The sequence below is a fragment of the Abramis brama genome (genome assembly GCF_963993115.1).
Source record: "Abramis brama genome assembly, chromosome: 1".
Classification (NCBI taxonomy): Eukaryota; Metazoa; Chordata; class Actinopteri; order Cypriniformes; family Leuciscidae; genus Abramis; species Abramis brama.
The window spans coordinates 40,995,381-41,011,985 of record NC_139963.1 but is presented as its reverse complement, the minus strand read 5'-3'; the positions used below and the strand labels follow the sequence as shown (position 1 = coordinate 41,011,985).

The 16,605-nt window shown below is 40.1% G+C and overlaps 2 protein-coding genes and 1 long non-coding RNA gene across 3 annotated transcripts in view; 2 read left to right on the top strand and 1 right to left on the bottom strand.

Annotated features, from left to right (window-relative positions):
* The window catches only part of LOC311081249 (uncharacterized protein), a 228,645-nt gene that overhangs the window by 140,096 nt on the left and 71,944 nt on the right, over positions 1-16,605 (bottom strand). The window contains 3 exon segments of the mRNA XM_084111695.1: positions 15,803-16,043; positions 16,315-16,316; positions 16,318-16,594. Of these exon segments, the coding sequence (XP_083967821.1) occupies positions 15,803-16,043; positions 16,315-16,316; positions 16,318-16,594 (520 nt within the window).
* Positions 7,179-10,068, top strand: LOC311066825 (E3 SUMO-protein ligase ZBED1). Its single transcript, XM_084088207.1, has 2 exons — positions 7,179-8,165; positions 8,363-10,068. Exons 1-2 carry the CDS (start codon positions 7,200-7,202, stop codon positions 9,245-9,247), a joined length of 1,851 nt encoding a protein of 616 aa, XP_083944333.1. The 5' UTR covers positions 7,179-7,199; the 3' UTR covers positions 9,248-10,068.
* Positions 10,078-12,984, top strand: LOC311066939. The gene is made up of 4 exons (XR_014603151.1): positions 10,078-10,379; positions 11,148-11,209; positions 11,474-11,636; positions 12,485-12,984. It is a non-coding gene; the product is annotated as an uncharacterized lncRNA (long non-coding RNA).

The window sequence follows — 16,605 nt, the reverse complement described above, 5'->3', positions numbered from 1 at the left end:
TTTTAAGCAGTGGAGTAACCCGAGCTTGCTTGAATGCTGTAGGGAAAATGCCAGTATGGAGGGATGAGTTGATGATGTGTGTGAGTGCTGGTAGAAGTGTGGGAGAGATGGCTTGTAGAAGGTGTGAGGGGATGGGGTCTAGAGGGCAGGTGGTAGGGTGACTGGAGAGGAGAAGTGTAGATACTTCTTCCTCGGTTAGTGGAGAAAAGGAGGACAGAGGGTTATTGGCTGTGGAAGGGGTCGGTCTGGGTTCCTGTGTGTGAGGAGCTGAGAACTGACTGCTGATAGATATTGTTTTGTTGGTGAAAATGATTGCAAAATACAGTCATTGTATTTCAAATTGATTACTCTCCTCTTCTATTTCGATAACCTTCCGGTTCCATCTCACTGCTAGCCAATACGGTAGCTTTGAAAGAATCTTCCTGTTTTCATTACAGTCATTCAAGATTCCAATGCCTTGATATGGACCATGGCAGCCTCACAACTACGGAGAAAATCAACAAACTCTCGAAGTTCAAAGCTGTCCCTAGATCCCATCTTTGGCCATGCCTGGAGCTTGTCTCTGTACGATTTTGCAATTGTAAATGGGTTTCCATATCGCTCTTCTAAAATCTCCCATGCAGCAACATAGGCAGATTCAGTTCCGAGTAGGAAATATCCATTGAGTGCTTTCTTCCACTTACATACCTACGGAGGTAGTATATTTTCTCCTTGTCTTGGATGTTCTTCTGGTCGATCAGTGTTTCAAAGGAGAGTTTCCAGTCATTGTATTTCAATGGATCCCCACTGAATACTGATGGTTCAGGAACTGGAATTCTGTTTGCACTTAAAGCACCTACCAGCACCTTCACAAGCTCTGCTGTACTTTCTTTTGAGGAGGTGGTCACAGCTTGTGAATCAGGAAGTCTTTCTGATCTTCTTCTATGGCCGTCTCTTGATCATACACCTGCATTCTTGCTCGTGCTGCATTTAGACTTTTCACTGCTTCCAAACATTGTATCTTTCTCCGTTTCTCCTCAAGAGTCTTTTGTAGAGCTGCATGTTCTTCTTCCAGTTGAGCTTTAATTTTGGCTTCCTCTTCCTCTTTTTGTATTCTTCGTTTCACCTCTTCTGCTTCTTGCTCTAAACGACACTTTACGAACGCTGCCTCTTGATCAGCTATCTTCTTTTTAACTTGTGCTTCTAGGAGCTGAATTTCCAATTGTTCTTTATTTTGTTCTTGTAACACTTTCAGAACAGCTTGGCTTGCAGCAGCATCAGCAGCAGCTTCTTGTCGCTTTACAGAAGATCTACTTGAATGCTCTGAGGCACCTTTCAAGATGGAAGTGACAGAACCTGATTTACAGGTACTTGAATTGAAGAGAGCCTGCTTCCGGCCAGACTTGTTCTTCTTCTTCTGGAATCCTTCCATCCAGTCGACTTGAGGCTTTGGATACAACAAAAGTAGAAATCTCTACACACAGATCCACTCTTCGACGCATGTCTTGATCTGGAGTTGTGATTTTGTGTAGTTCATCATAAACGTGCTGGACATCTGCAGAAAGACCTAAAACATCGCCAATGAGATCATTAAGCAGGTCATCAGGCAAAGTCTCTGTTGATTGTGATAATGTCCGCTTAGAAGATTTAACATGTGTTCTCCATTTGTCATAAATGTAGTTAAACCTGTGTTGAAGTGATTTAATTTTTGCAACTTGCATTTCTCTACCCTTCTCTGTTAGAGTTCTGGTTCTTTTACTTCGTCTTGACTGCTGTGCATCTTCTTGGTGTGCTTCAGCACCTCCTACTTGACCTTCTTCAGATTGGTCTTGGGAATTTGCACTATCCCTATCACTGTCCCTTACCTGAATTGTGGGCTCACTTGGCTCTGACATTTTGAATCACTTTAAATTGACCCAATTTTGTAAGTAAAAAATATGCATAGGTAACAAAACATCTAAATAAACCTTCAAAACTTGCTCAAACGTAAATGTCAATTGAATGTAAATACTCTTAAACTTAAAAACTTAAAGCAAATGTGATGCTTTTCAGTAACAATATTGCACAGGAAATTAAAATGTGCAAAACAGCTTATATCAGCTTGAATATACCCTTCAAAACACTTAGAAGACTTTGATATCAAATGGCGAATAACCTTCTCTTCTAATTTACATAAAAACTTTAAATTTAAAATATAGAAAGTTCAGTGAACCTTTAAATATGTATTTAAATAGCAAGCTTCAATTAAATTACCTGAGAAAATAATTCAAAACATTTACTATATACACTACAGTAACACTGCTTTCATTCACATTGAAAATCTTTTAGCAAGCTTTGCAAATCTTCTTCTTGAGCCACTCTTGAGTGTTCAAGTTCTTTATGACTCAGGCCACATGCACACGAAGCCAGAGCTTTCCCTATCCGATGTTTTTTTTCCCGTTCAAAAAAAAAAATTCCGTAAACACGGCGTCGTCTCAAGAAATATCTGCATACACACGAAACCACTGAAGCCGACTCAAAATGATGTAGTATACATGCTAGACCAGTATGCTGTAATTCTGCCACAGACATACACTAAAAATGAGATATTGAGAGATTCTATAGAAGATGCTGAAGTTTTCTGACCATAACAACAAATTATTATCAAATTAAAGTTTCTTCCTCTTCATGTAGGCTAACTCTTAAACACTCATGAACAATCTCAGCATTTAGTCCTTTTTTTTGTTGCTTTTAAATTCATTTAACTGTCAAAAGATCAAGGAAAATGTGAATTCTCAGTTCATGACCCCTTTAAATAACGATTCCCAATCAGGTACTGAACGAAGTACTATTGTAGTCTATTGTAGAGTACTTGGGGTACTTGTACTTGGAGTCCGGACTCGAGTCCAATTTTGAATGAACTCGGAATTTGTCACGCACTCGGGTGAATTTGTACTCGGACTTGACACGGACTCGGACATTTTAGACTTGGTAAATTGATAATTGCATTTAAATGTGGGAGTGAATCCGCTAAATTATAGTCCTGAGAGTCGTGAAATTGCGATGATTGACATAGTAACCCTAGCAAGAGGAGAATGTGATAACCATAGCAACATTTTTGTGTCTAATAATGTTATGATTTTTGTTACATTTACACTTTAGTCATAAGTTTACATACACCTTGCAGAACCTCCAAAATGTTATTTTTATTTATTTTTAATAAGGATCATAAAAACTTTTTTTTTTTTTTTAGTACTGCCCTGAAAAAGCTTTTTCACATAACAGATGTTTAAGTATAGCCTAGTCCAAGACAAAATACAAACACAAAATACAAGACAAATTACATACGCATGATTTTTAATATTGTGTGTCATTACCTGAATGAACCACAAATGTGTTTTTCTTTTCTTTTTTTTTTGTAATGGTTGTTCATGAGTCCCCTGTTTGTCCCGAACAGTTAAACTGCCCAATGGTCTTCAGAAAAATCCTCCAGCTCCTGCACATTCTTTGCTTTTCCAGCATCTTCTGCATATTTGACTCCTTACTAGCACTGACTGTATGATTTTGAGATCCATCTTTTCACACTGGTGACAACTGAGGGACTATTACAAATAACTATTACAAACCCTGCTAACATTCAGTGATGCTCAAGAATGAAACATCCATTAAGAGGCAGGGGTTGTAAACTTTTGAACAGGATGATTGGTGTAAATTGTTCTTATTTCGTTTAAAAATGTATTTATTAATTTAGTACTGCCCTTCAGAGGCTAAATAAGATATTAACATGTAAAAGAAAATAAGAAAAATTAACACATAATCATCATCTTGCTCAAATTTTCACCCCTGGCTCTTATCGTGTTGCATTCTTTAGCATTACCGTGCAGATTCTGAAAGATGTACGGTAGGTAAACGTATGACTGCAACTGTACATTGCAATCCTTTTGCAAAGGTTAAAATATAAATTTAAGAGCTCAGTGTTGAGACCTTTCGCCGGCGATCTGACCAATCATAATGCAGATATCTGCCATATACACATGGAGTTCCTGCTTGTGTATAAGAAGCCCGAAAATGCACAAGAAACATTTCACATTCACTTCCTTTGGCTTTGAGTTGCCAAATGGCTTCATACGACAACACAAAAGTTTTCACTGACTGAGGCTCAGAAACTGGATTTCAACATTTTCTTCGCAACTGATCTGACTGACCGGCCCTTCTTTGAAACTTCATCAGTTCCTTTTTTAAAACACTGTTTGGCACAGCTCTATCTGTCTTTCTTTTCCACTGATCATTCTGTACAATTATTAAACAGAAACATATAAGGGGATTGTTGTAACACTTTTTAAAGGGAACTTCAGCTGAACAATGGCACTATTTTCTTTTAAAGCTGCTGTACAGCTGTGATGCACAAAATATTTGTGTCAGATTATAATCTGCTTTCCCTTAATGAATAAAATATAAACTGAAGAAAACTATTAGAAAAGACACAATTATCATCAATAATTGTAGAATATAGAATCATCTAAATTGTAGAATGACTCATTTAACGGAGAGACTGAGAGTGAAAGAGGAAGTGCTAGAAAGATAAACTGGTGTGAAGAGAAGTTCACATTAGTAGTTTTCAGATCTTGTTTTATTCGTGCTTCATGCAGAATGACCCTCAACACATACGAATCTGAATTAGTGGTGTTTGCTAAGTGTCGATCATTGCTCATACTCTGGGTCAAAGGTTTTTCATAAATATCTAACATTATTACAGGTTTTCTCAATTACTTAGACACTAAAATCAAATATATTAGCCACATTTCATCAACGTAACACCATTTTCTAAAAGATTCGTCAGAACTATTAACACTGTTCTTGTGTTTCTCAACTTTAAACACATAATCAGCACTTGACACAATGGGCCCTATCTTGCACCCAGCGCAATTGACTTTGTACACTGATGCATGTATCATTCCTATTTTGCACCCGACGCACAGCGGACTTTTCCCTCGATCAGCCACAACGTTGTCCCTGCCAGGGGTGAACTTCAGGTCAAAGTTATACTGGCGAAGACGGTCGGACCAGCAGTGTAGCCGCAGTGGTCTGTGGCTTGTCCCAGACGTAGAAAGCAGTGCAGTCAGGGCCTGGTGATCTGTCCTCAGGGTGAAGGAGCGGCCATAGAGATACAAGTGCCACCTCTCACAGGCCCAGATGCAGGCTAATGCTTCACGTTCCCCCACCGAGTGCTGCTGCTCCGTCTGATTGAGGGCCCGTGACGCAAAGGCGGTGGGCTTCTCCACGCCCCGCTGAGTCTGTGACAATACTGCTCCTATGGCTGTAGCCGACGCATCACAGGTCACCAAGGTGGGGCTAGAGATATCGAAATGAGCCAGCACTGGAACTGTGGTTAGCTGCACCTTGAGTGCCCGCACGGCCTCAGAGCATGCCTGTGACCATATCCAAGGCTCATCCTTACGCAGCAGACGCCGTAGTGGGGCAGAGGTAGCAGAATAATGTGGGAGGAACTTCAGATAGTAGCCTGTCATGCCCAAGAAGGAGGCGACTTGTGCAGCCAAGCATGGTTCAGGAATTGCCAGTATAGCGTCTACGTTTGACTGAAGTGGTGTGACGCCATCCGCCGACAGTCGGAAACCCACATACTCAATGGTCGTTGCAGAGAAAACACATTTTTCAGCATTGACGGTTAGTTTGTGTTTAGCTAGGGCTGCAAAAACTCTGCTGAGGCGTTCATCATGACTCGCAGGAGAAGGCCCATGGATAACCACATCATCCAGGTAAATGGCCACCCCCGGTATACCAGCCAACACCGACACCATGATTTTTTGAAAGCAGCTGGGGGCGGAGCTAAGTCCAAACGGCATGCGCGTATAACGAAACACGAAACATAACGAAACCCTGCATGGGTCACAAAGGCTGTGAGGTTTCTGCTGCTGGGGTGGAGAGGCACTTGTAGGTAGCCCTGTCTGAGATCCAGTTTAGAGAACACGGTTGAGCCATGGAACTGAGCAGTGAGCTCTTCAGAGGTAGGCAGTCGGAACCTGTCCGGGATCACTGCCTTATTCACTGCTCGCAGGTCGACACACACCCGTAGGGCCCCTGATTTCTTCTGAGCTACCACCAGGTTTGAAACCCAGGGCGATGCATCTACTGGTTCGATAATACCAGCATCCAGCAGCTGCTTAAGTTCAGCTGAGACACCATCACGGAAAGCCAGAGGAATGCTGCAAAGTGGTTGAATGACTGGTTTAACGGCGGGGTTCAGGAGAGGTTGGTGGGCAAAAGCAGTGAAGCAACCCAAGCCTTCACACAGGGATGGCCATTTTTGCTGCCAAGGCATGGAGACTGTCAAGATCGCAGCTCCCTTTGTGTCCACTAGGGAGAATCCCAGAGCTGAGAACAAATCCAGACCCATCAGATTGGCCCCATGACGGGCAACATGGAAGGTAAAGCGGATACCAATTTGTTGCCATACCCAACAGTCACTTGCAGGGACCCCACTAGGTCAATCTTTGAGTCGCCATAGCCACAGAGTGAAGCAGAGGATGGCGAAAGTGGCTGCGATCTGAAAAAAAATCTGTATGTGTGCATGTTCAAGAGAGACACACTGGCACCAGTGTCCAAAAGCAGTGGGATACACACATCATTTAGGCGCACTGAGCATGGTTTAAATGAGACTGGTCCAGAGTAGACATTGTGAATTATAGTGGGTGACTCAGCTGGAGCCGAGTGGCAGACTGAAGCAAAATGGTTGCGTTTGCCACAGTTGCGACACGTTTGGCCATGGGCTGGGCAGTTCTGTGCTCTAGACGGATGAGATGAAGATCCACAGTTATCACAGGGCCGTGACGCTAGTGTTTGTGAGCGTGGCCGAGACCGCTGCGGGCGTCTCAGTAGCATAACTGCAGAGGAGTCTGCTGCCGCCACTGTGTCGTTCTGGCCGGGCTGTAATATTGATGGGGGCATGAGGGAGGGGGCTGGGTAGTAGGGTTGCGCGATAATGCCCATTGTCATATCGTCCTATCGTCAGCCTGTAAGATCGACGATACACGATAGTATCGGGGGGAGGGGCAATTTTTTATTTATGTATTTGTTTGCTTATTTATAAGATCATTTATTTACTTATTAGTCTACTTTTTAATTTACACTTTTATTTAAAAATTAACGTTATTATTCATTATCACGCGTCACGCGGAATGACACATGGGAAATGAGGACCGTCTATCATTCTGACAAGGAGGATGGAGTTGGTGGGAAAGAAAAATGCGACATCGCCTATTTGGCAATATTTCGGGTTTACGCCAGATGAAAAAGGTGAGCCCGCTGATGTCACACAGGCAGTTTGCAATCTTTGCTCGAAGGTTGTGCCGGTAAAAGAATCACAAACCACAAACATGTATGTACATTTGCGTGGCCACCACCCTGCTGAGGCAGCTAAACTAGCGCCAAGAGAAGGCGCGATTAGCAAAGATCGAAGTCAGCCATCAATCATCGGAGCTTTTGCAAAAAGCACAAAGTATAAAAGAAACAGTGAAAGGTGGGCTCAGTGCACTGCAGCTGTATCGAAGTACATTGCGAAGGAAATGGTCTCCTATCATACAGTCGAGAAAGCAAGCTTTAAAGACCTGCTCCAAACCTTTGATAAACAGTACGAGCTGCCAGGGCGCAAGTACTTCACCGAAACAGCTATCCCAAACTTGTACAATGAAACTAGGGACATCATTGCTAAAGATCTGAAAGCTGTTAACTTCGTTGCTTTGACCACAGACATGTGGTCAAGCATAAACATGACCCCCTATATGTCTGTGACAGTCCATTACATTTCGGAGGATTGGAAGCTAGAAGCAAAATGCCTGGAAACAACATTTATTCCGGAGAATCACACTGCAGAGGTACTGGCAGAGGCGCTGTCAGATGCCATGCAAGACTGGGACATAGAACAGAGTACAATTTCATGCATTACAACTGACAACGGGGCCAATATTGTTGCGGCCATACGAGGGCTCGGATGGCCATGGCTGAACTGTTTTGGCCATAACTTGAATGTGGCAGTGAATTATTCACTACAAAAGGAGAAAACAAAAACTGATCGAGCTCTTGGAATCTGTCGCAAAATTAACGCGGCATTTTCTCACAGCTGGAACAGGCGACGAGAGCTCCGCAAGGCGCAGGAACAACTAAATTTACCTCAACATATGCTGATAACGGTACATAAATTATTATATTTTATTTGCTTAATATTTATCTTGTGACACAACCATCTTAGTGAAAAATAAGAAAAATGACATTTTTGTCAGACTAGAAATAATACTTGTAAATCAAATATAATATTATTTAATTATAATAAATGATCACAACATTAACGATCGACGCATAATTGTCATTTAATATGTTGTTATTGTAGGATTGTACAACTCGTTGGGGATCAACATATGCCATGGTAGTAAGAATTCTGGAACAGCTTCCTGCCATCAAAAGGGTTTTTGCTGATGACAAGAGCCGTCGAACACTCCCAAACGTGACCTGGCAGGACATTGCTGTACTAGAGGCTGTCAGGGATGGGTTGAAGCCTGTTGCAGAATTTACTGATATATTATCAGCTGAAAATTACGTGACAGTCTCATCTCTGCTGCCCGTGCTGCAGCTAACAAAGGATATCCTGAAGGAGGAGGAGACTGATGTGGAGATGACAGCAGGAATTAAACGGAGGATTTTGGAGCAACTCGACTCGAAATATGACGACAGTACCCTCCAACTAATGCGCAAAGCTACCCTCCTTGACCCACGCTATAAGGGCGAACACATCGATGCCGCACAACTTGATGTGATCAAATCACAGCTTGAGGTTGAGATGGTGGCATACTGGAATGAAAAAAATATGCCACCTGTACCCATCAGAGTGGAGGAGGAAGAAGAAAAAGATGCGGCAGGTACGTCATCAGAGAAACAGCCGGCTAAGAGGATCAAAACACTGGGTCGTCTTCTTGGCAGAGCAAAGCCGTCTATGTCCACATCCACACCTGTAGACCAGCGAGCAAAATCTGAAATCACGTCTTACTTACAAGAGGAAGTAATTGATGGTGATGACAAGCCACTGGACTGGTGGAAAGAAAATAGATGCCGTTTTCCTTTAATGGCAAACCTGGCAAAAAAATACCTGTGTGTTACCGCAACTAGCACCCCTTCAGAGCGTGTGTTTAGCGCAGCCGGCAACATAATTACTCCCCTTCGCAGCCTACTCAAACCAGAAAAGGTTAGCCAGCTTGTTTTTTTGGCAAAAAATCTGTAGACGGAAGCATTACTCTTGCATCGTAAACAGTCATATTGTTTTAAACCTGTAAGCAATGTAAGTAACTAAGACTGCATTATTTTAGTTCTTGGTTATTTAAGTTATTTTTTTTTTTATTTTTTTTTTATTTTTTTTTGCTTTTTGTTTATTGAAACGTGTTTGGCTATTAGCGACAAGATAAACACTCTTTTATGTTAAATATGTTAAACAAGTTGGAGTTTGAAATAAACCTGCTTTTCATTTTCATAGCCGACTGATTAGCCTATTGTGCATTTTATTCTGAATACGCATCATACATTTGCGGCTTTTTTTTTCTTTTTTTTTTGTTTATTGAAACGTGTTTGGCTATTCGCGACAAGATAAACACTCTTTTATGTTAAATATGTTAAACAAGTTGGAGTTTGAAATAAACCTGCTTTTCACTTGCATAGCCGACTGATTATTGTGCATTTTATTCTGAATACGCATCATACATTTGCGGCTTTTTTTCATTTTTTATTTTTTTTTGCTTTTTGTTTATTGAAACGTGTTTGGCTATTCGCGACAAGATAAACACTCTTTTATGTTAAATATGTTAAACAAGTTGGAGTTTGCTTTGAAATAAACCTGCTTTTCATTTTCATAGCCGACTGATTATTGTGCATTTTATTCTGAATACGCATCATACATTTGCGGCTTGCAAGGAATATAACGATTTTTAAAAGAGAATCACTCCTCTTTGAAAACGTATTACAAGCGACTTTAAAACTAAATAAAACTGAATTGTACTTTGATAATAATTGCCTAAAAATAATTTTTAAAAAACAACAACCGTATTAAGCCGTAGCCTACACTGTTAAAAATTGCTGTAAAAATACAGTGAATTTCCAACAGTAAAATACTGTTATTTCAATAAACAGTTTAATCCTGTAAATTTACAGTCTATGTTCCATAAATTAATTACTTGTCGTAAATTTACAGCATTTATGTGTAAACCCATTTGTTTCTGGAAAAAACAGTCTTGGACTGTAAAAAATAGCACGTGGGGGCGGGGCATCTTCAACGCAGTCTATTTTCGAACAGAAAGCAGTCAAATAACAGAATTGTTTCGCAACACTCATCTAGACGGTCTTAAAGAAGGACATTGTTCAAGGTAAGTTTATTTCTTTACTGTTATTCTGTTATGTTGCTCCCAGTCCCAACCTGTACAATCGCCATTTTCACGAGGTATTTTTGATTGTGCTGTTACTGAGCGCGAATCGCGTTTTGTAGACAGAGCTCTCAACGGTTGAGGCATTTCGCCTGCTAATGAATGTTCTCTGAGCTCCGATTATCACGGCGAACTATTTGCTTGATTAAAGTTAAGTTACCATTTAGAAATTAGTTTGGCTTTCATTTGTAGTACGTTACCCTGAACTCGATTTACATGAATTTCTGATTCAGTAATGTTACACGATGCGAATTTTACCAGATGCTTAATGATATTCGCATAATATCATGCACATAAGATGGAGAATAATTACAAAACTACACGAAATATCCAGATCCATTATAATAATTAAAAGTTAGTGGTCAATTTGTTTAGTTTCCATGCAAATAATGTAAAGCTGTTCAAATTCCCAAAGCAAAATATATATTTATATATTTATATATATATATTTCGATTTAGTGGTGCGAGTAACTGTTACCAGTGTTTTTGTGAGATTCACATGTAACTTACATACTATTAAAAAGTCAAAGAGGTTATTTTTGAAAGACGAGGCGGATATTCTCGACTTTTCGGCGCGAAACACGTTTTGAATACAGATAGTTCTCAACAGCTAAGAGGCATTTCACTATTCAATGTTCTCCGTGCTCGACATCGAATTTCTTTGCTTGGTTTAAGATGACGAAATAATAATTATTTCTTCTTTTTTTCTAGGAATCATTCACTTTATGTAAATGTTTTACTGAGACAGTACACAACCCTAGGCCTAATCTTTGGTGAGTTTCACGCCATGTATACTTGCAAACTTTGTGCACAAGCATGCAGCACCATGTGCATTTATAAGGCACATGCGAATTCAGACATGTTTCCAATATAACTTTTAGTTGTGCTCTGCCTGGTTGCAATTTTTTTTTGTCTCTTTTCAAGTTAAGAGACAAATTAGTTGCATTACAGCTTATTTATATTTAATCCAATATTTAAATTAGTAAGTTTTCTTTTTTAATGTGTGTGTGGGGGTGTGTTTTTTTTATTACCCTTAGACGATTCATTGGGATAAACCCTGAAAGAGGTTCGAAGACCTGCAGAGGCAAGGTGGTTTCAAAGAAGACTGGAAAACTTGTCAGCAAGAAGTCTGCCACTGTCAATCCCAAAGTTGCTTCTCTCCCGAAGAACCTCTTCGATTTCAAATGGAACTTCGTCTAGGTAACTAAACTTAAATGCCCACTGACACTCACATTTGTGCAGCTTCCTAAAAGAATCAACACCTCTTAACTGCATTCATATTCATTCAGTGGTAAGAAAATATCTGAATCCTTTGGAATTGGATGATTTTCTGCATTAATTTGTCATAAAATTTGTTCATCAGTCACATGTATAGACAAACAAAGTGTTTAAGTTAGCTACACAAACAATTATAATCTTTCATGACTTTACTAAACATCCCATTAGCCACTCTCAGTGCAGTGTAATAAAAATGTACATTTTGTAAGTGACTACATTGTTACCTCTATGAACCACAAATGTTGTTTTTGTTTCGTGATGGTTGTTCATGAGTACCTTGTTTGATCTGAGCAGTTAAACTGCCCAATGTTCTTCAGAAAAATCCACCATGTCTTGCACAGTCTTTGGTTTTCCAGCACATTCTGAACAATTAAACTCTTTACAATAGTGACTGCATGGTTTTAACACCCATCTTTTCACAATGAGAACTACTCATTATTATATAGGGTGCCAGGGGGATGATTTTATTCCGAACATCAGTGGACAGTTTAACTTGTCAGAACAAACAAGCGAATCATGAACAACTATTACAAAAAAAAAAAAAAAAACATTTGTGGGTCATTAAGTAACAAGAAGTTCACTTACTGCAGCACTGTGAATGTTTAATGAGATGTGTTTAGTAAAGTATAGATAATCTCTAAGATTAGTTATGTACAATAACATGATCATTTTATGTCTCTTTTAAAAGTGTTCGTAGAATATGTCATCACTAGTTTTTGTCATGTGATTTATTTTACCACTAAGATTTTCTTGATTTTCTTTCCTCTCAGATCTGGATTTCCTCTCAGACCAGATGTGTCAAAAGCTGATGTGGGACGTTTTGGCAGTTTTTTTTTTTTGCCTCTTCTTACGTTTTTTCACCAATTGGTTCTCTTGCCCTCTCAGATCGGGATTTCCTCTCAGACCAGATGGGTCAAAAGCTGATGTGGGACGTGTTGGCTGTTTTTTGCCTCTTCCTACGTTTTTTCACCCATTGGATCTCTTGTCCTCTCAGATCCGGACTTCCTCTCAGACCAGATCTTTCAAAAGCAGGTTTGAGATGTTTTGGCAGTTTTTTGCCTCTATCAAGGATTTTTCATCCATCGGTTCTCAATATTTTCCTCTCAGACTCAGAATTCCTCTCTTGCCTGGATGCTGATGTGACATGTTGAATGTAAGGTTTCTTTGTTTGCCTACTGGTTCCTCACATTGAATTTTACAATGTATTTTCTGTGACTTTTTAATGTATTGTTAAAACTTGTTAGCTGTTTTAAATAAATGGCAAACAATACTGTACCATAATCTATATTTTCTTCATTTTTTCCATTGAGTAAATATAGGGATGTTAATAGATATCGGACAATAGAGTAAATAGAAAACAGTATTTATATTCTAACTTTTTATACTATAGAATTATAGCTGGAACCATTACTGCCAGTACTTTGTGAAGCACAGCCATAAAATTAAAAACTGTAGAATTACGGTAAATGGCTGGAACCACAGCTGCCAGTACTTTACTGTGAAATTACAGCATTGTTGAAACCGTAAAATTACGGTAAAGGGCTGGAACCACAGCTGCCAGTATTTTACTGTAAAATTACAGCATTGTTGAAACCGTAAAATTACGGTAAAGAGCTGGAACCAGCTGCCAGTATTTTACTGTAAAATAACAGCATTGTTGAAACCGTAAAATTACGGTAAAGGGCTGGAACCACAGCTGCCAGTATTTTACTGTAAATTTACGGGTGAATTTTTTACAGTGTATTATCGTCATTTTTATTAGCTATCGTCCATATGGCTGACTATCGTCGATAGACGATAGTATCGTCTATCGGCACAACCCTACTGGGTAGTCCGTGATTGTTTGCTGTTTAGTCAGCGCCGACGCACATGCAGCTGCACTCTCTATTTGTAATGCAATCGTGATTGCTCGGGACAGTGATAAATCATCCGGTTCTAATAGCAGAGTTTCACGTACTTTCAATTCACGTTGGTATGTTCAATTAACTGGTCGCGAATCATTTCGTCCTGCAGCGCACCGAACTTGCATGTGCTGGCCAATCCACGCAAGTTGGCTACGTACTGTTGCACTGACTCACCAGGCAGCTGTTGTCTTTGGCGGAACAGAAAACGGCGCAAGAGCGCACTCTGTTGGGCCGCAAAGTGTGCAGTCAGTAGTTCCACGGCTGTGTCATAATCGCTTGTGGCGCCTGACTCAAGCGTTCCCAGCACACGCTGACCCTCGGCTCCCAAGCAATGCAGTAACAGCGCCTTTTTGCGGGCTGTGCTCACGTCACTCACACCCACTGCCAAGATGAAAGTCTCGAAGGACTGTAACCAGCGAGTCCAGGGAATCGGAGGCTCACCAGGTAGAGCGAGGAAAGGAGCAGGAGGTGGTAGTGCGATATCAGCCATCCTCGTCACCAAATGTTGTGTTTGGTAAGGATCACACTGACACAGGGCGTAGCATCAACTTATCGTAACTTTTACTTCCATATCACTGTCTTTTCAGACCCAAGTAAATGAACGCATACATTCGTCAGGCATAACAAAATGATTCAGCACAATCAAACTCTATGCATTACTGAACACTAACTCAATGCATTATTAAACCCCATTGAGAGAACACAACAGTGACGTCACATAATTTTAATGATTGTTTTGACTGATTTGTTGGTCAGTTAAAAATAAATGAAGTTCCTAAAGGCGAGTTAGGGAGGAGCGAGCCCATCTAATTTTTCAATGAACAGCCAGAGTATATAAGCAGCCGTTACCTCTCTCTCTAGCATCAGCTGTTCCAACATCCCTCCACCTCCCCATACTCCACCTTCATCTTAGGTACCTTGCCCTTCGTAATCATCCACGTTTAGCCACTGTGGGGGGTATATCAGAGCTTGAGTTGAAGCTGCTTCATCAAGTCCCTCATCAGTGGACAGCAAGCAAAATAAGTTTAACCTAATATCTTAAAGGTCCCGTTCTTCGTGATCCCATGTTTCAAACTTTAGTTAGTGTGTAATGTTGTTGTTAGAGTATAAATAATATCTGTAAAATTATAAAGCTCAAAGTTCAATGCCAAGCGAGATATTTTATTTAACAGAAATCGCCTACAGTGAACGGCCCGTTTGGACTACATCCCTCTACTTCCTTCTTTAATGACGTCACTAGAACAGTTTTTTGACTAACCTCCGCCCACAGAAATGCTACCTCAACTCTACCGAAATTCGTTTATGTACTTGTGCACTTTTTATAACTTACTGTGTTTACTCAGCTCTTACGGTGATTTTCTGAAGCAAAACTGACGCTTCATCTTTTGTGTGATGTACAATAAACTTTTATTAAACTCATCAGTAAGTTATATGTTTGATCATCATTCGGACCTGGTCCGAAACAGCAGACTTGTAGGCTATTAATAAATAATGGATACATACAAGCAGATGACAAATACGTTATAATAACCGTAATTAAACTACTAAACTATACCTTTTCCATCTCTATACAGCACTCTGACTCTGTAGGCATTATTGTCCTACTCGAAATGAACTCCGTTACTGTGAGTTTTTGATATTATCATCATTCCGTGAGATGAAATTGTCCTGAGAGACTGAGCGCGAGCTCATGAAGCTCCGCCCCCTGGGTCGTCCAGCAGCAGCTTATTTGCATGTAAAGGGCACACACTAAAACAGCGCGTTTTTCTGAGCCCCAAAAAATGACAATTTAAACATGCTGTAAAAAATGATCTGTTGGGTATTTTGAGCTGAAACTTCACATACACACTCTGGGGACATCAGAGACTTATTTTACATCTTGTGAAAAGGGGCATAATACGGGACCTTTAAAGATTTTATGGGCAAACGAATTTGTTAATGATAATAATGACTTCTAATAAATCACTCAGGTGTTTTTCTTCTCATTCTGCAGCATTTGTAAATCAGCACGACCGTCACTATCAGATATGGACAAGCTGCCAGTGCAGAACTGAGTATGTGGAGGACAGAGATCTGAGAGTCTGATTGAGAGCCTGAAAAAGAGACACACAAACACTTTATATCATGCACTATATCTGAACGAGGGCATATGAAGAAATAAATCAGCTCACAGTTTCATTGACTCTGACTGAGATCCAGCTCTTGGGAGACTCTCCTCTCTCTGGGTGTTTGCAGTAGTAGAAACCCTCATGTGACTTTGAGACAGTCGGGATGATCATCTCTGTAGTTTGATTCTGGATGAGTGATCCATCTTTATAGAAATCAGCTCTGAGGTTTGATAGGGTTGTATAATGATATAAACAGCGTAGAGTCAGATGATCTCCTTCAGTCACAGGATGAACAGGACTCTCCAGAATCACACCAACTACAGAAACACAGGAGACATGCAATATATGAACAAAATGGTAACATAATAAAAACAAGACAAAATAAAAAAAGAACTTTATATTTCTGTTTTTTTGTTTTTTTTGTTTTTTTTTTAATATAATTTATATTTTCTGTTTTTAGTGTATTGCTATGATGGTCTGGCTAGTTGTTCAACGTCACACTACAGTATATCCTGCTCTTGTTTAATAAACCTGTGTATTGATTGTAAACTGTCAGTGAAATGAATAAAAACAGAAACACAGACTCACAGTACAGTGATATTAACAGGATGATAGTTCTCTCCAGATTCAGACTGACACCAGTAAACTCCAGTGTCTGATGGGACAGTGGATCTGATTGTACATGTAGATCCTGTTTGTGATCCCTGGAGAAATGATGAACAATCTTCCAGCCGGCCGATGTCTCTATATCTTCTCACTGTCCATCCATCAGAGTTACTCTGGTCCTCACAGCTCAGAGAGAGAGAGACAGATGTGAAGTGTTGAGTTCTGCTGGGACTGATGATCAGAGACACTGGAGGAGAAACACCTGACAAGACA

Coding starts and splice junctions, on each gene's coding strand:
- LOC311066825 (XM_084088207.1), top strand. CDS start 7,200: ATGGAGTTGGTGGGAAAGAAAAATGCGACATCGCCTATTTGGCAATAT. Junction 8,166..8,362: donor CTCAACATATGCTGATAACG/GTACATAAATTA, acceptor TTGTTATTGTAG/GATTGTACAACTCGTTGGGG.